Genomic DNA, 19,614 nt, shown 5'->3' on the forward strand with positions numbered 1-19,614 from the left:
TTAATTTTTTGCCCCTCAAACCTTCTATGAGATAAATACTTTTAAAATTTGGTTACTGGCCATTAGCTAGTGATACAAAAACAACCTTTGTCTTTACATTTGTTTAAATTTGACTTTTTGTTTAGCTTTAAAGAATAACATTGATATAATGAATATAAAAATGAAATATGTCAGTAAAAATTTAATCTGATCTTTACTTGTGCAACTCAGTTAAGCACGCAGTTTTATAATAAACTTTTTTCACACAGTACTCGAAGGAGGCACGTTACCATTTATAAAGAATATTCTAATAGGGGCTCAAAGACTGAATCAAAAAAGTGGTTTTATAATTACATTTTGGAAAAGTTATAGAGGTGTTAGTAAAAGGAAAGTTTAAAAAAGTGCTACAAAAGCTCATTAAAGTCTTATGGGCTACGTCTTTAAAACTAGAGCCGCAGAAAAGCAAACACTGCTCGAAACATTATCACATGCAGGACATTATCATATAACTGAATCAGATAATAACTGTGATTAATAATATTCTGAAATGTAAATAACCAAGAAGAAGAAGAAGAAGAAAAATAACTTATGAATTATATTTTATATTTGTATGCTATGAGCCTAAAAAAATTCAACATTTTGTGATTTTTTTTTTTACTTGTTTAATGACAAACTCTTGCCCAATTAAACCAAACTTTCGCCTTTGCCTCCTTCCCAGAACAGGTTTTCGACATTTACAAGCTTTCCTAAACGCATCATAGGTCATCGCGTATTAGCTCCACGGCTAGCTCCTCCCAAAGTGGAACAGAGTAAAGCCGTAATCGTTGCAGGTGGGTCCAGTTCAGTGAGACCAGAATCTTTCCTGTAATTCTCAGATGTCCGGGGCTACGTCTCCTTCTGGTGTGTCGTAAAAGGCTGAGGACCAGCCGGGCTCGGACAGAACAGGATGGCTTCCACCAAATCCCTGTGGCTTTTGCTCATTTTCCCCTTTGTCTCAGCAGCGCTGGGTGAGTAGCTCCCTAGCAGACGCGACACTCCGTGTTTACATCTGCATTTAGCAGTCATTTTAACAGTAACGTAACATTAAACGGGAACGTGGAGTCATAAATAAGCGAGGAAAATAATTTGACTTGAAGGTGTCGCTGTGAGGAGGGACTATCGTGGACGTGGAGTCGCAGGAAAACCTTGAATCCTAGATTAGCTGACAGCTAGCTTGCGCCACGACGATGAGCTGGAATTTCCTGGGATTTTTGAAGTGAGCATTACGACAGTCCGCTCTGATCGATACGGTTTTATTTTGAAGCTGACATCTCCGGAGGATTTAATTTGCAATTTCGCCCACCAGTTTGAAACGCAAAATAAGATAATAATAATAATAATAACAATAATAACGGGAATTAATTTGTTAATGATTTAATAAATTCATGTGAATATTTGCTTTCAATAATACACCAACTTCGTAAATGAACTTTGGGGAAAGAGGGGGAAAATGGTCATGGTCTTTCTTCATTTCCTCTTTCTGGTTTTCGGTATTACCCAACATTTTACTGTTAATTCCGGTATTATCTTACTGTTTCTACAAAATGTGATGCAACAAAGCTAAAATATGTATTAAATTAAACGAAGCTCTCCAGCATGCATTTATGTAAGCACGCACGGAGTTTTTCTCCTGCATGTTTTGGTGTGAGCTTCTCGTTTAAGGACGGCAATAAATGTTTCCCTGACCGGACGTTTTAAACGCGGCCCTACAACTTACCCAAACTAGTACATAAGCTTTATTTATTTATTTTTGTTTGTTTTATTCATGTGGTTGTGACACTTATGCCAACAAAGCAGGATGGACACTTTTTAGAGCCTTAAAGCCTGGTGCATGCATTTTAGATTTTATTATCTGTACCTCTTATTCAGTCAGTTCATCAACCTATCAGTTGTTTAGCAATCAGTCGGCCTATTTCTGTTGCCAATTTGTTTGACCATCAATTTTTTTCTCCGTCAAGCCTCCCCTACTTCTGTCTATCCTTCAGTTTCACCTCTTTATATCAACCCATCTGTTTGTCATCCATAATCTGTCCATTCATTCACCTCTTCTGTTGTTCTTCTCCATTTTTCTGCAGGTTTAACATCTTCTAGAACTGTCCGCCTTTATTATTTATCCTTTTAAAGTAAGATGGATTGAGAAACGGAGGACACAGAAACCTTGTTTCATGCGCGCATCACACCAATCCATTTACATGTAATTTCTACCAAAACAATTTGTTTTGTTTAACAAATTGGTGTTAAACAAACACTTCCTCGGACCGGGTGAAATCCACGTCAATGGAACGTGTAGCAAAAATAATTCCCAAAACATAAAGACTGATTTTACAGTGAAGCTATACAAGAAAAAAGAAAGTACACCCGTTTTTAAAAAAATCAAATTCGGTCTACGATGTGGTAGAATCTGCGGTTTATGGTTTTCTGCTTTATGTCACCTGTAAAACAAATAAACCAGGTCATTTGGAGGCTAAGATCTCAGGTTTAAAATGTCTGAAATCATTCACAGAGAAAAGGACACATCCAATGAACACTGCAGAGTTTAATACAGTAAAGACAACTATTTCATCAGAAAAACATAACAACGCTGTTGCAGTAATTACTAAAGGCAAGGAAAGCTTTTAGTACGTACTTAAGATCCACTATATCTTACTGTTTCTACAAAATAAATTATAAATGATCACACAGCTTATCGTATTTCCTGCCAAGCTGTGGAATCGATACCAATCTACTGTGACGTTGCAATAAAGTTTCCAACTTTATTGCAACTTTATTGCATATAATCATTGCATATTGATTTGATGGTTTCAAATCAATATGATTTGATCCCAAAAAAAACTGATCAATCACTGATTTGTCTATGGGCAGCAATACAAACGTATTACTGTTTGTAAAGGTTTGATGTCGATCAGTTCTGGGTAAACTGGAACCAGTATGGGTTCTACATGTGTTCTACCTGGTTTTCTCAAAACCAATACAGTTAAACGCAACGTTATTCAACCAAGAGGTTTGTTTCTGATGGGAAACGAGACGGGTATGTCTCAAAAGGTACAAACGACACAAAGGGCATTTTGAATGGCGTTCTCAATTTTTACTTTTATTGAAAATCACTTGTCTGTTGGGGGGGAGGGAAACAAACAAAACTATACAATGGTCAGTGGAGGGGAAAAAAATCCCTTTCTGGTATTACAACAATCAGTTCCAGCTTTTTGCAGGTTTCCACTGATTATTTTTGATGAGCTGGCTGCTCCAGAACGGTAATATTGCATTCAAGCAGAAGCATTAGATGACTTTAAATCTGTGGGGCGGGTTCCTCACAACAAGCGATTGAGCAACTTTTTAGACGCTGAATCACCTCTTTAGCATGCAGTCAAGTTCTCTAAAAGCCTCATTATTTGACTTCGATGTATTGAAGCAGAGACGCATCTAAACGTTGTAATTTTGATTGTGCTGTGTTTGTTAAAGCAGTATTATCGATCTTGAATAATAATAATTATAATAAAACAAACACCTGAAGGACTCTCAGCTGGAGTACTTTATTTAACAGAGTCGAGTTAGAGACGACATAACGATAATTGCCTGTAATTTTCAGAACTAAGCTGAGTTTATCCTCAGCTTAGTTCTGAAGCTATTTCTAGTCGAACAATTTCCTGCAGAATTATCACACTCTGCATGCAGTTGTTATAAATCTACCAATGATTTTAATATATATACATTATTTCTTTTACTCATGAGTTTAATGTTAGCTTCAGCTTTCATAAGAGAAGCCTGAGCAGTTCCCGCGTTGTCAGAAGTTAAAATTGTAGTTCGACGTTATTGAATACTTGACACCTTGACTCGTGGGAAAACTGATGCTCCCCAGAAGTAGTTTTCCCCCACTTGGTCAAATTTATGAGTGGTTGAAATGTCTTTTAAAAGTCACTAAGTAGAGGAAAAAGCAGTTGATCATTATTTCAATCAGCTGAAATAATAGTCTAAGCTGTTCTAATGTTTGCCTTTTGCTCTGGGTGAATGCACTTTCAACACTGAGTCAGCATAGAAAATGGGATTTTTGTTTTTTGTTTTTATGAAGTGGATTAAAGAACTGTCCTCTGCAGTTCTTTAATCCATCAAACGGGGAGCAGAACAGGAGGGAGAGGAAATGAGACTCTGAATCGAGTGACTTGTCGGCCTGCTGTAGGTGGAAGTGATTCTTTTTCTGTCAACAAGCGGTCCAAGTCTTTCTCACGTAATGAAATAGCTAGAGGGACGATTTGATTTCCAACATCTGGTTCCTTGAACACATCACCTGAACAGAGAGCTAAAGGTTTTAGTTTTATAATTAAGTTTTAATTACTTATTTTAACCTCTTTTGCAAGAGCGCCCTGGGAAACACAGGCAGAAACGCAAAACACAACAGATGTGAAACGCTGAACATGCAACAATCAGATGAAACATGAAAAGTGATGCAATGATGGATTCTTCACTTGTGTGGGAAAGCTGTTTCATCACATCATAGCTTTTTTCTTTGAGACTTTCTCTTTATGCTGCCTGCATTACTAAATGCACATTCCAAGGGTACACATGTACCAGGGATGTTAAAAAAATGCTTTGGCAAGACCAGACAGGACGGGGAACTCGGTCTGATTTTTATTTTTTCCTCCACACACACTACCTGCATCAGAAAAGCAATGTCTTTACACTTGGCATTATTTGGTTCTTGAAACATTATCCGTTACAAGTGCTGTTTTTTTTTATTAGGCATTTTAGGCTTCCCTTTGTTAAAATGATCCCACGGTTCACTCCTGTGCGCCGTTCAAAGCCCGTGTCTGAACGCAGTTCTTGGTTTGCCAGCTGTCAGTCTGACAATGGGTCAAACTTGGATAGGTTTTTTTGTACATAACGTTTACATTCATAGTGGCGACGACTGATGTCAAAACTTGTGAATTTCAAAATGGACTCAATTTAGAGACGATTATGTGGATCGTTAAAATTTTTTCCTGCACATAATTGGAGCATTAATCATTTAAATAATGCGTTTGTTGGATTGTGACCGCCGCAGTGAACCGGAGTCTCTTAATGCGACTTCAGAGAAGCCGCAGAGAGATGTGAATCGCACATCTGATGGGATATTGTATCTAAAAATAAGATTGTTGTGAAAACTCTGATCCTCCTTTTCAACTAATATTTTATGACATATCAGCTTTGTGTGAATTTGTCACTTTACTCTGTAGTGGGATTTTTGTTTTGACCTTTTGTTGTTTTTTGTACTCTTATGACGACCGTTATAAAATGTCCCATCAGTCTCAAAGAATATGACTTCCAGTTTTCTTTTTCACCATCACTCACTTCTTAGACACCCCACAGTTGCACCTGGTGGCTGAATGCTGGTAGTTCAGCTTGCAGGTTAAAGTATTTAGTGGCGTTGTCATTTTATCTTCACGTAAATCTTGAGTTTTTGTCGTTTCATCTTCTCTCATTTTAAGACTCAACAAGGGTAATACCTCAATAATAATATAGTAGGTGCATTTTTTAGTTTTGCATGTCTGGATATGGTTTCTTTGCAGGTAAAGCACCAAATTAAGATTATTTAGGATGGATTTGACTGGCTGTGTGAAGAGTCATGGTTGGTTGAATCTGAGTCATACAGGAAGCGTGTCGGTATCAGGCGTAAACGTGGTCTTTGTTTCCGACTTTGAAGTCTTGACATAAGCACCTGCGGGTGTTTCTGTGGACCCCGGCTCTGCGGTGAAGTGCTTTGTGTTCGAGTCTGTGGCTTTGCTGATCCTACCGTGTCTATTATTCCACCATTAATGGGGTGGACGCTATTCGTCTTGAACAGCATGAGATGTTTGAACCTGTTGAAAAAGTGAGTCATGCGCTAATCTGCTAATACCACGCTTGAAAATAAGTGAGTCACTGCGTAGAGATGAAACCTGTGCTCCCAGTGAGTGGGAAATTTCATAAATTACCTGTCATTGATGGCCTGTGGCGGTTCCCGTCTCGGCTTTGTCCTGTGGCCTGGATAATACCTCTGGGACGGTTTTGACGACGTCGGCAGACTCAGAACAAAAGCACCGAATGACAAACTGACCTGCTTGCGGTTCGACTGTTGGCAAGAAGTGAAATTCGAACACTGTACATGGTGTGAAGGAAGAAAGTAAAACTGAAAATGGAGCAACTGAAGTAATAATTTGGTAATTAACATGTGAATCCTCATAATGCATAAGGAAAGCCAAGATTCACGAGGACGTTTCATCAGTCAAACTGAACTTAAAAGTCTTTCTGGTGTTTTATTTTCTTTTCCAAGTTAATATGCTGATTGTAGTGTTTCTTAAAGAAACTGTTTTTGTTCTTCGAGCAGAAATGCACCAACTAATCGGCCAAATGTTTGAATTATCCAGATATGGTTAATTCAAATATTTTTGTCTGTTTATATCTAGTCATTTTGAACTTACTACTTTTAGGTATATTTAACAAACTTTGTAGTTATTACCTAAAATGGAATAGCTTTCAACAAATAAGCAATTTCCCCTTGGGGATCAATAAAGTATATTCTAGTAGTATGAAGATGCATTCAGGCAGAGATCTATTACCCAAATATCATTTATCCCTATTCATTAAATGTTTCGACGGTAAAGATTCCCATAAGTTGAGAGATATCCAATTATTTTTATTTAAATAAATACATAATCGGTCAAAGGTTTTGACGTGTGCTTGGATGCATGAAAGGGGATTATTTAACAATTCCTACAGCCATCAAGAGCTTTTTTTGTTGTTGTTTCTCCCGTAGTTTTATCAAAAAGGAGAATTGTAAAGTAAGATGCCAGAAAATTAGAAATCTGTAAGTTCAAATGCTACCCGTTGTCTTTTGGGGGACGGTTTGCCTTTCAGTTTGTCATATTTGTGGTCTACTGTACATGCATAAAAGGGTGAGAACCTAAAAAAAACCAAACCAAAGTTCAAAGCGTTACAGTTTTGTGTTGCAGTCACGTTGGCCTTATCAGATCTTGATGGGATGCAGCAGGTTTGCAGACTTCCTGGTTGAGCAAAAGGCCCGGCTCAATGGGGTGTGACGGCATCACGGTCAGAAGAAAGCCAAAGACTGAGAAAGTCTCAACAGTTGGTATGAAGATGCATTCAGGCAGAGATCCAGGCGTGTTCTGCATGTCTGTGTTAAAGTGAAATGTGGAATATTGTGGCGAAGCTGACCCATTTCTAGTTACCCTGTTTACTGTCAAGTAGGGTGATGATTAAAGGACAGAATGATTATTATGTGTGAATTTAAATCTGTCCAACTGGAAAATAAATGTATTAAATTCCTAAAGCAGGCAGGCTGTTTGGTTTGAAGTGAATTGTTCTGGGTTTCTGACAGGCATTTTATCTATCATGTCCATCAATGTTTGTCGTTTGTAGGTTCACTGCAGAGCTGCTGTCTCATTTTACTTCTTCCACACAGATCCAACCTCTTTCTTTTAAAAGCCTCATTTCATCGTGATGATGAACCTGAACCACATAAATTTTTTTTTTTTTTAAATCCAACTTTTGGTTTTGTTATCAGAAGGCATCCCCCCCACCGAGTCTTGGAGGCTTTCTCTCCTCATTTCTGTTGTTTGTTCACAGGATGTGGTCAAATTTTCTTCTAATATTTGGGTCACAAGTGGCGCAGAAATTCTGGAGGAAATCTCATGTGATCTGGTATCGAGCAGCAGAGGAAGGAAGGAAGTAAGTTGGGGAGCTCTGCTTCAAGCTGCACTCATTTTCAATGGCCCCAAGTGTCTGCTGGGTAACGGCTCAGTCACTGTGCCTGAAGCAAAGCTACGAGTTTGTATTTCAAATGCTTGTTTTATGTGACTTTTTTTTACATTACACCATTGATTGTGGGTGTCAAGATGCTGTGCAGGAGTAACAGGCAGTTTACAAACTTCCCTGATAACGATGGAGGACATTATTATTATTTTTGTCATTTCTTTGCAAAGCACTGCTGAGAGCGCGCGTCTTGCACACCTTACTTTTTTTAGGAACTGATGCCATCTGCTTTCTCTTCCTCCTTCTGCTAGACATATTTTTTTTTCTTTAGTTTTTTTTTTGTTTGTTTTGGGTTGAAGCAGTGGTTCTCCACTGGTTTAGATGGAGTCCTGCCTCAGAGGAGAATACAAGATACCGTCGAATAAGAAAGAATAGATTTGGTCGGTAGTGTTCCTTTGAGTTTCATGTACTTCAGTTATTTTCTCAGGATGCATGAAGAAGTAGATAAACTATTTTTGTCCAGCTTTTATCCCTCAGTATAAAGAAACATGAGGTTTATGTTGGAGCTGGATGGATGTTTTTAGTCCAAATAATCTGTTTCACCAGACTATTAAAAAAACAAAAAAAACAGAAAATGTTTAGAGAACCAAACTAAATTGATTCAAAGATGGAAGTTAATTTATAAAACTCTGCACTTTCTAGTGAGTTCTTGGCCTCCAGATTTTATTGCAATCACCATTTATGATATTACAGTAGTATAAATTTTGCTATTGTGTTTCACCGTGTGCCTGCCATTTCAGTACGTTCAGTTTTTAACCTGTTGAAATGAGGCTTTGGCCTCACACATTTAGAAAAGCTTAAATCCAAAAAATCGAAATTTGAGAAATGAAATTACAAGACCAACAAAATTGACATATTATCTAGGTAATATAATGGTGTAAAAAGTTTGCCTTGTTTCATTTTTCAAGCAAAAAGATTTTCATGTTTCCCTTTTTAAATTAAATTGTCGGGATTTTTTTTCCCCCCCACCTGATTAATGAATGGAACATCAACCGTATTTAACAGCATACGATGCCGACCGCAAGAAAACGAAAGCTGTGTGTGCTGCTGAAACGTCTCGTTTAAAACGAGCAGAGTTCATCTGCGTTCTGTGGTAGAAATATTAGGTGTTTTTGAACGATGTTTTTGCCAGTTTCTTCCAGTACAAGCACTAAAGTTTAGGTCCTCGCCGGCACCAAATAGATGACAAGCTGGTACTTATAGCTTTAGAAAACAAAATGCATTTAGTTTAGAACAAGAGGGCTCTACTTTTTAAGACGACAGTCCCTCTTACTGTTTGAACATGTCATGAATAGAGCATGACATACAGATTTAGTTTTCAAATTATTTGTTAAAAGAAGCATTTCTTTTTTTTTGCTAAAGCTTGTATATCTACATGCAACCCGACCTCAAACTCTGGCCAAAATTATTTGCTTCACGGTTGGACAGCCTGCGAAACACACAGAGAAAACCAAACGATAAAGTTGATGTACTTATGATTTCTTACTATTCATTGTATGTACAACTTTAGCCTCAGACTACACTACACTACAACTTTTAGCTCAGTGTCCAACGATGCCTCATCACTACACTTAGAAAAGTGGCAGCAGCTCAACAACGTTCTTTAGCAAAGGAGTTTCTTGGCCAACAATGCATTTAAGGTGAACGTCATACACTTTAAATTGATGTTTAACTATTAGGTACTAGTTGAGTAAATCCTGCTTTTGGTTTTCTCTCTGTGGCGGCAGGTAGTGTTCCTAATATTAAACATCCAACGTGTTAACCAACTCGCAGCGCTTTCCTCCAGACTTCAAGGAGCATAAATTCAGATTGACAGTTGCATATTACAAATGTGTGTGGGTGAATGTTGTGGTTGACAGCTTCAGCCGCTAACTTTAGTGCTGTGGTTATCACCTTTTTTTTTTTTTTTCTACAGTGTATAACTTGAGTTCCCACTCAACCGCTCTAACATCTACATTGAACATGCTTTTTTTTTTGTTTTGATTTCTTTTTTTCCCCCTGTGGTGGATCTTATTTATCTCGTGCTTAAGATCATAAGAGTAAACGAAACTGAAAGGTGTGTTGTTTTGTTTTTTTCAGACATTAAATGACTCATAAAAGCGTGGGTGGGAAATCTGTAGCTCATGTGACAGAAATTACAGAAAATGCCCAAAGTCCAACTGAAGAATGAATACACTCTACGTATCTCGTCCCCTTCCTTGTTAGTTTTACAAATCTTGTCTCTAAAATAGTTAAACATGGTTTCCCTCTTCATAAATCACAGAAAATAAGAAGTGAAGGCAAGTAGAGGGGAGTCTGTCAGTTTACTGAAGCGTGGTTGCCATTTTGAACGGATGCAAGTCTTAAAGGACTTTGTCAGCCTGATTATAAAGAATTGACTCAACATACTAATTTTATAATGATGGTGCAAATTAAATTGCCACCAGCTGCCTGGCTGGAGGGAAGGCAGCAGTCTGCTTCTGCTGCTTTGTTTTAGAGGAAGTTTGTTTTCTCTGGCAATGTTGGGACATTTGCATGAAGGCTCCTCTTATGGGTCACGACGTCTTAAGGTATTATATTTATGTTCTAACAAAGTGCAATAAATCAAGAGCTCATGTTGGACATCTGTGGTGTGGGAGAAAACTACAGATGCCTCTAAAAATTCAGAACATCGTAAAAAAATTCTACATTTTTAGTCCTATGAGAAACTGAAACCGATATGAATTCATGTGTGTGAAATATTTCATGTCTTTCACTCTGTTGATGATTATTTATTATAGATGATAATGAATCAATAATAGTTTCACTTTATGGAACTTAATAAAAATAAATACAATATTTATATTAACACTTTTGAATCTGTACACTTGATGTCTTGAAAATCTATGCATCAGTTTTCCAACACTGCCCTCTAGTGGTGAACTTATCAAACATCTCAAAGTCTGTATATAAAGAAGCTTAAACATCCACCATCAAAAAGTTTAGATTTCAGCAATTCAATTCAAAAGTTGAAACCTTGCCTAATTTAATTGATGTTTTTATTTCAGTTAATTTTGATGGTTGTGGCTTTCAGCTCAAGGTAAAACCTTGAAAATACTTCAATCTTACATTGGGGAAAAGTGTCCGAACACTCGTATTACGTTTCATTTTATTCTGAGGAAGCGTTTTAGGTTCTTATGTTCTGTAATGAATCTGCTATATACAGTCATCATAAACAGTTTAGCGACGTTTGTAAGCTCTGACTTTGACATTAAAAGTTAGAAATGTATCATTTTAAATGTGTTTGATCATCCAGCTCTTCATCATGTCTCCAGTCTGATCTGTGTTTTGTGTTTCCACAGTGGCACCGCCGACCAACGTCACCCTAACCTGCCGTAACCTGCGGAACATTTTGTCCTGGGATTATGAGAACGATGTTCCCGGGCTTAGATTCAACGTTTTAATCCAATCTGATTCGGAAATGCACAGGTATGTATATATATATATATATTTTATTTTATTTTTTGCTGTCATGCATTTTATTTAGCTCGTTAACTTGCAAATTAGAGTGCTGCGCCAGTACATAAGAGGGTGGAGAAGGTTAGTAGATGGTTTTGGGTTCGAAACTGTATTTTAGTACAGAACAAAATACATTTTTCTTTTCTAGGTTGTTTTTGTTTTAACACCCATTTCCCCTTTAACTGTTCAGTTGTCTTTTCCAACCAAAGCTTCAAGTAATTTTCTTTTTTTTTTTTCATCTCACTAGTTGTCCTTCAGAAATGGAGTTTAACGAATCTTCTCGACAAGCGGATCTTTCGTTTCTGTCAAATCCGTCCAGCGTCTACTTTATCAGGGTAAAGGCTGTGCTGGGGGAAGATGAGTCCACATTCTCTCCACAGGATGGAATCGAATTCACCTATTTCTCCAGTGCTCTGGACGGTGAGAAATGTAAGTATGTTCAGGAAGCAACGAAAACGTCAGAGCAGCTCAGAGACGTTGTACTGAAAGGTCCAGGCTGTTTGGGTCTTTCCCCAGTGTGATTAAAGTGTGTGTGATGATCCTTGCCGTTTCTCAGGTCTTTTGGATATCCCGCCCGTTGACATCACTACCGTGCAACATCACCACATGCAGGTACATTTCAAGCATCCCTGGTTGGTGTACAAGGACGGGCTGTCTGGATGTAAGAAACGGAAGAAGAAAAGTCACCAGGAACAGAACAAACTACCAAACTTTAAGTACACCGTCAAGGTGGTTGGCCAGGTGAGACCACTCCCTCCCAATTTGGTCTTTTGCCTCTGGCTTTCATCTCTCTAATAATAATACATTTATGAACGATTCCCATCTGGTTCTAGACCTCTCCACAGTAAACGTCTCCAATAAAAATCACAATCTCCTACTTTCATCTAACTACTGTTGTCGTACTGGACTTGAATTCATCCTTTGGCATAAAGTTAGACTTTATGCCAAAAGTTAAGCATAAAGGCTTAACTTTATGCTAAAAAGTTAGCATAAAACTAACTTTTATGCTAACTTTTGTTGAAACTTAGTAGCAATAAAACGGACGTCCTCCTAATTGGCACCAAATTTACACTAGGTAAAACACACAAGTTTCCCATTAACATTGATATCTACTTCATTTTCCCATTCCTTGTGGTGAAGTGTTAAGGTGTCTTCCTCTGCTACTTCTTACTCAAGCAAAGATCGATGTTTGTATCTGCTTTTGCAGGAGCAACTGTGCAGAACTGCTTAGAAACTATTTGCTTCAGTGTTCTGTTTTACCTACAGCATCACTCAGTCAGTCATATTAAAACGATCCTGCTTTCTATTCTTGAAGGATAAGTCCCACACCGTTGACTGTGAGGACGCTCTGTGTGAGACCAGACTGCAAGTGGACATGAAGCAGGACAAACACTGTCTGAAAATCAATGGAGAGCTCGAAATGATGACTGTGGTGTCCACAAAGGAATTCTGCACCCAGCAAGCCCCACCGCCTCTCAGTTGAGTAACGTTTCCTTTGTTTCATTGATACAAGTTGTGATGGTCAAGACTTTTTCGTTAATATCAAGCAGTGAGCGATTTAAATAGATCAGCACAACTAACATTATACTGAAAGGGACAGTTTTGAAGCCTACCTCCATCTCAAAAAAGGATATTCAACTCTGACCAGATTACCTTTATGATGTTATGATCTGCTGCAAATGTGTTTCATAGTCAGACATCAACGTCCTACTCCTCACCGGTAAAAGCCTCCAGTTCATTTATATTCCAGGGGCTTTTATTGTGCTGCAGCCATTTAAAAAAAACAACAAAAAAACAAAAACATCTTTGCTGAGATTTTAAGTCGGGCAGGAAAGACTGACACTTCCAGGACTTGTTCTGAAACAGAGCCTGGTGGGCTTTGAGCTGGGCTTGGGATTGCTTGATCCTGTCTCGTCATCATCACAATTTCTCTCAGGATTTCCCAATACAAAACTGAATCCGTCTTTTCCTCCCCATCTTGCTGGTTCCCTGCAACACCAGTGAACAACCGCCAATACTTCACTGCTGGCATGGTGTTTTCACCTCTATCTCCATTCTACTCTGGGGAGACATATCTACTGATAGTGATAATAAACTTTATTTAAAAAGGACAATGCACAACTCAAACATAAATGTCACCATTTTATGTGCTGTACCAGACTACAGCCAAAACTAATTTGTATCTGTAGACCCCTATTAGACAAGAAAGCTCCAGTTTTGTTTCATCGTGTGAAGATTCTCAGAGCAGCCTTTGACAGCTTCCTCTTTCCACCACCAGATGGCAGTGTTCCTGTTTCTAAAACTTGCTAACTTGTTCTTTTTATTACTGAACGCTCCTTTGTCTCTGTATCCTCTCTTGTTTGTGTTTAGTGATACCGGGGATGTTCTACCTCAAACAAACTTATGCGTTTATCAAATATTGAAGGGGTGAATAATTTTGAGCCAACGGGATTCATTGTAAGCAGTATTTGGTGTTTTAATGTTAATAAAATTGCGCTGGTCAGTTTTGCTGTTCTTTTCCCGAGCAACTTTGACTGAAAGCAAATTGTAGTTGATTCTGTAAGGAAAAACTTAAGCATCAAAAATGAGAAAGAAAGAATTGGAAAGTCACTCAAAATTAATTTCAATTTTAACAATTTAAAAGATCTTTGAAGGGACAAAGACAGACACTGAAAGAAAAACTTCCTCTACACCAATTATATTTTGCTCAGTGTTAGTTGGTCACACAAAATCACAAAAAAATATGCTGACGTGATGACATGAAAAAAGGTTCAAGTAGTCCAAATATTTCTGACTCTTTCTTGCCAAATTATCAAGGAACTCTTATAATGGTACCCAGACTTCCAGCTGCTGCCGGCTATAACTTTGCGCTTCTTCTTCTGCTTTGTTTAGATCACACCGGCCTCGTTGTTGGCATCACCATCGCCGTCATAGCAGCAGTGGCTTTAGTTGCCGCCATGGTTTTCTGGAAAAAGACGAGTGTCCCCCTGGTTAATCTCAAACCTTTAGTATGTTCAGATCGACAAAGCTCCTCTGAATGGATGATTTTGTGTTTCAGTACTAACCTTGTTTTTTTTTCTCATCTGTTTTAGATAATCCATAAATCAAAGTGGCCAATGTTTCAACCCCCTTCTGATGTTCACAGTCCTGTGACAGTGAGCCCTTTGCTGGCAAATCCCGACGAGACGCCTGTGGAAACCATCATCGGACCAAAGAGTGAAGAAGTCTATGACCCCCGCATCAAGTTGTCACCTAACAACCAGGCTCTTTCTGAAGAGCCCGAGGAAGAGCGCACGTCTGAAGACCCGTACATGGGCAGCCAAAACCTGGATAGTGACCCTGAAGAGCCGGAGATGACCCGCTCTCCTTACGAGTGCCGCGCGGTGGTGGTGGAGTTGGATCCCGAGGACCACGTTGAGGGATACCGTGCCTGATTAACTAGTTTGATCTGAAAGAAAAGATTAACAATACAATTAGGGGGGAAAAAACCTCTTAAATTCAGCCCTTTTCCTCCCCTTCACTGACTGATTGTGAGAAGTGGTGAAAATACAAAGGCCTACACAATGGAAAGACTAACTCTGCACTTTTATACAGAACCATAATCACAGCTCATCCACCAGTAGTACCTAGCTGAGAATCATTGTCACACAGTGACACCTGCTGGCTGGACACTAGCATTACCACGTTTGATTGGCTACTGAGCACAGCAGAAAAAATATTCCTTTCAATTGCATTGTTTGTATATATAGTTTTTTTACTGCTAGTGTTAGAGTAAGTTAGATTTCAAATCATCTTTTAGCTTTAATTTTAGTGACTTTCGTTGTGTCGACTGCAGGTGATCTGAATGAGTTTTTCAGCTCTTGCCGTCACCAGAAACCTGTGAATGAGATGTGGATTTTTTTTAGCGGTGCAGTTTGTTTCTTATATGTATAATAATTGGCTAAGTGGGAGTGTTGTTGTGCTTTTATAATCAATGTTTTACAGAGGTGAAAGTAAAGATGAATTAAATTTTGGAGAATCGTGAAAGTAGATGTCATTAAGGGACGCAGGTGCCAATCAGTCCATTTATGTCGGAGTGGAAAGTTTAAAACTTTGAGTGCCTCTTTTCTACATTACCCAACTAACTCAGCACTTTATTCCCTCATTAGCTCCTAATCTGAGGTTATTTCTAGCGGTAATGTTTTTACCAACCTATCAGAAATCTCTCTTGCTTGCAGAGGTAGAGGAAGGGGAAGCAATAATAGCAATCTGAAAATATCGGTATAAAAACAAACTGGGAGATCATCTTTAGGTAAAAATGATACGCAGAAAATGCTGGAATCCAGATCAGATTCTGGGATTGGGAATAAGACCAACCAAGGTCTTATAAAGAAAATATTGGTCAAGTCGTTCGAACTAAGGCTGCATGATGTCGGTGAAATGCGCGATTGTGACGGTGTTGCTGAATATTCGTCCATTTTCATTTTCCCCTTTTTTGGTTTCCAAGTTTCCCCACTTCTGCCTGTGAGCTTTCAGCGCCTCAGACACTAAAAATATGCATCAGCTGTGAGCCACAGGGACCGGAAGTGGGTTAAATCCGAAATATTTCTTCCAGCCAGTCCTTATATTATTCAGCTCCACTGTAAACTGAATTGTCAGCAGACAAATATGGTTGTGCTAACGTTGGTTTTAATCTCCCAGCAGGCAGCTGAACAGGTATGTAGTGTAGTTATTATAAATGCATTTGGCTCGTCCATTGTGAATATAAAGTCATGTCAGTCGTTTTCATTTCGAAAGATTTCCCTTCTTCTTCACCTTCCCAAGTGGCTGGATTTGATGTGGTCTCGCTGAGCTCAGCTGTTTGCTAGCTGTTAGCTAGCGGAGCCCGAAGGCTGCCGTAAAGCTGACAGGCAGAGCTGCCAACTTGACTTAAAGTACCGTAAATATTTTAAACGTGGGCAGGTAGAAACAGAATCCATTAATATCCAACAGTCAGTTGATGAGGTCTGGGATAAAGAAGAAACATTGTGTGACTTTAATGTTTGCGAGACCTCGCTGCTCGCCTCGTTGCAGTTGAACCGATCTGCATCAGGTTTCTGTGCCTTCGGGAAATGACTGTGATAAAAATAAGTGCTTCATTAGTCTTTTTATTTTTATTGTTTTGGAAAAGGCATGCATTTTGTTGTTTTATTTAACAGAGTCTGACATGTATAGTCTGGAAGTTTCTACTGAGAGGATACATGGGAGATAAGAGACTGAAAAATTTACATTTAGAGCTGTGGTCCCCGGGCCGCAGCAAAATTGCCAGATCTTGACCCGTCCATGGTAATAAAAAGGTTGGGGACCACTGATTTGGAGCATAGAAATGTGTTTTGTTGTTGTTTTTTAATAACAGCTTTTGTGTTTTAGGCGAGAATGGGATTCGAGATAAATTGAGGTTACACGTTAAAGTTTCTTTGGTGACTTTGTGTCTTCTGAAGCTCAAATAAGAAACTTTTATTGCAGAATCACGGAACGCTATCTCTAAAATTTGACTGTTAAACCAACCAGTGTGCTGCTTCGGAGTTGCATGCTAGCCGAGCGGCCTTTGACTGCTCCCCTCTGCATCGCGGTTGCATGAAAAATTTCACAACATACTTAGAAATAAGTCTGTACTTCTACGTGTTGCTCACAACTGCCAACCTGCTGTTTGTTAATCACCGTCTCTGTGGTTTCACTCAATTTCAATATTTCACATGTACAAAAATACATGCTTGTGGTTTTTTTGTTTTGTTTTGTTTATTGTTTTTTTTTTCATAAACGTTGATTACGTTTTGCAGAATCTCGTGGATGTAATGCTCATTTCTCTCATGTCCTGGGTCCTTTCACGTTTATGAAGGGAAGTTGACATTTCGGTAAAGTGAGCCTACAGATTACGGCGCTGGGACAGGCGGTGCTGCTCGACTCACACATCAGGCCCCGTGTTAGGGGAAGAACCACGGCTCCCATTACGGGTCGTGACATTTGAATGCTCTGTGCGGTTCGTTCCTCTTACGCCGCGTGACGGGGAAGACGTTTTGTCTGCTTTTGGATTAGTTTCCTTCCTTCCTTCCTTTTTTTTTTCATTGTCCAACAGTTGAAATGACCATGTTAGTGCTTCCTGTGCCAGAAGTGTATTATCTTTTTAATTGGCAGGTATCTGTTGAGTTTCTTGTAATCTGCAGTAATGACTGGCTGGCTTTGTCATTGAACCATTATTACAGATTATTCCAAATAAACTGTCTACAAATCTTTCATGTCCAGAACTGGTTATTTAACATTTTTTCTCTTTTTGTTTCTACTGAAACCAGCACTTTGACAAACCATAATAATGTACTGTATGGTTCAGAAGTTGGCAACACAATTTTACAAAGACTGTAGAAAGCTCAAAGTGCGTTTGTAGCACATCTAGACGTTAAACGTTTGTTTTCTCATTCATCAATTTGAATCGAGACACATCTGTGAACAAACGGGTTTTCATCAGATTCTTGGATTGTATGTAAGTCTCCACTTTGACTAGGACATTCTTGTAAGTAAATGGGCTTTGATCTAAACCAGGAGTCTGTAACCTTTAAAATTCAAATAGCCTTTTTTTATTTTTTTTTACCTCTGTAAAGTTAAATAGAAGTAATTTAGAGCTGTAAATGTTACATAACCTTTCAAAAACTGAAAACTTCTGATCTGAAGAAGCACCATTTTATGGATACATTTTTCTGTGTGTTTTGATTATTTTGTTTGGGTGAATGTTTTTTTGTTTTTTTTAAAGTGCAACCTAATCAGAAAAAAATTTATTAAAGAAATATAAGACCAACACTTTAGGTGTGAATCAGGAATTAAATTACTGTATTTCATAAAAAGACTGAAAATCTGCATTTAAATATCCATATTAAAAAAAAAAAAAGTTTGTTCTCTGTCACTTTTAGTTAAAGTTACTTGTAGCCATTGAGGGAAGGTCCAAACTGACTCCTGATCTGAACCAGTCTGTTTTCCGGTCGAGTTTAATCTCGGGCCAGCAGTTCTCTGTGAGCTTTGCAGCTTTATCATCCTGCTTAATATAGATGTAACTTTGTTTTATTACTGTTCACACACCTCCAGCCTGCACAACTTTGACTGAATACAGGGAAAAGTTTTCTTCACCTATGAAGATCCACTAACGTCTGTTAACAATTACCTTAACTAGATGACATGTTTTCTTCTTGCTCTCATATTTAACATTACCGGTTTCTAGACTCTGATCCATAAATGAGCTTTGGTGTGATTTGGGTTCTGCTGCTGGAAGGATCTACTGTAACTTTCTTTAAACGGTTGTTTTTATCTGTGACCGCGGCTAATCAAGAGTAGTCATCATGGGCCCCTTGACTGCTGCTCTAAGTAAGAGGATGAGAAGCGCCACACAACATTGTGATTGACAGTGCTAAGACCCGCCTCCTGGCTCTGATTGGTTGTTTCTAGTTAGCAGGACGAAGGAAAGGAGCTAATTTTTTTCCCACAGTCATCTCATACAGTCACAAGACTGTACTTATTTGTGAAAATAAGTGAAAGGACATGCTGTGTCGAGGGACATGCTTCACAGTCCCTCGAAGCATGTCCTACGTAATGAAGTCCTGTTTCTCACCGTATAGTATTATATTGTTATCAATACACACCAGCAAAAGGTCACCGAATTTAAAGAATGAATATGCAATTTTTTTTTGTTCTCTTCTCAGTATGAAGGATTGATAAATGAAGTATTGTTATTTTTTGTAACTAATGTAAAAACGCAAACATTTTATAAAATTGTACAGTGATTTTTATATATCACTGTATAAATATATATTTTTTATATATATATATATATATATATATATATATATATATATATTTTTTTTTATTTTTTTTTATTATTTTTTTTTTTATAGTTGTGTACTGACCATGGGCGTAGGTTTGGGTATGGACGGTCGTGACATATCACGACCAATATTCAAGGGATATAAAATAGTCCCGACCAATTTTTGCCATATAAAAAAAAAACATATGTATTTTTTAACAAAAACAAAATAAATAAACGAAAATCTACATTGATTAGTTTAATATTTCAAGATATTATGCAGTGGTAGCATTCATTTTAAAATTCGCTGTTATGAACTATGACAACCCATTGGCTCAAAGAACGTGCTATTGGCTCAAAGAACGTGGATCTACGTTCTTTGATTGGCTGCAACAGGCGGCGGCCAGCTGGCCACACGCGGAACGGAAGCTTGGTCCATGGTGCTGAAAGTGAACGCGTCTCCTTCTGAGTTTGACATTTATTATGAGTCTCCGAGACCATGTCGCCACCAAAAAAGAAAAGGACGACAGACA

At 38.3% G+C, this 19,614-nt stretch overlaps 1 protein-coding gene across 1 annotated transcript; it reads left to right on the forward strand.

Moving 5' to 3' along the window:
* The first annotated feature begins 765 nt into the window (after nt 1-765).
* Nucleotides 766-17,526, forward strand: ifngr1l (interferon gamma receptor 1-like). Its single transcript, XM_044135637.1, has 7 exons — nt 766-986; nt 11,121-11,247; nt 11,525-11,706; nt 11,834-12,018; nt 12,593-12,755; nt 14,170-14,285; nt 14,370-17,526. The coding sequence occupies exons 1-7, from the start codon at nt 926-928 to the stop codon at nt 14,709-14,711; spliced, it is 1,176 nt and encodes a 391-aa protein (XP_043991572.1). The 5' UTR covers nt 766-925; the 3' UTR covers nt 14,712-17,526.
* The last annotated feature ends 2,088 nt before the right edge of the window (nt 17,527-19,614 follow it).

The sequence above is a fragment of the Gambusia affinis genome, linkage group LG13 (assembly GCF_019740435.1).
Source record: "Gambusia affinis linkage group LG13, SWU_Gaff_1.0, whole genome shotgun sequence".
NCBI lineage: Eukaryota > Metazoa > Chordata > Actinopteri > Cyprinodontiformes > Poeciliidae > Gambusia > Gambusia affinis.

Bases quoted from the DNA above. Each gene is read 5' to 3' on its own strand.
- ifngr1l (XM_044135637.1), top strand. From the start codon at position 926: ATGGCTTCCACCAAATCCCTGTGGCTTTTGCTCATTTTCCCCTTTGTC. The intron at 987-11,120 runs GTGAGTAGCTCC...GTGTTTCCACAG, and splicing joins CTTTGTCTCAGCAGCGCTGG to TGGCACCGCCGACCAACGTC. The intron at 14,286-14,369 runs GTATGTTCAGAT...CATCTGTTTTAG, and splicing joins TGGTTAATCTCAAACCTTTA to ATAATCCATAAATCAAAGTG.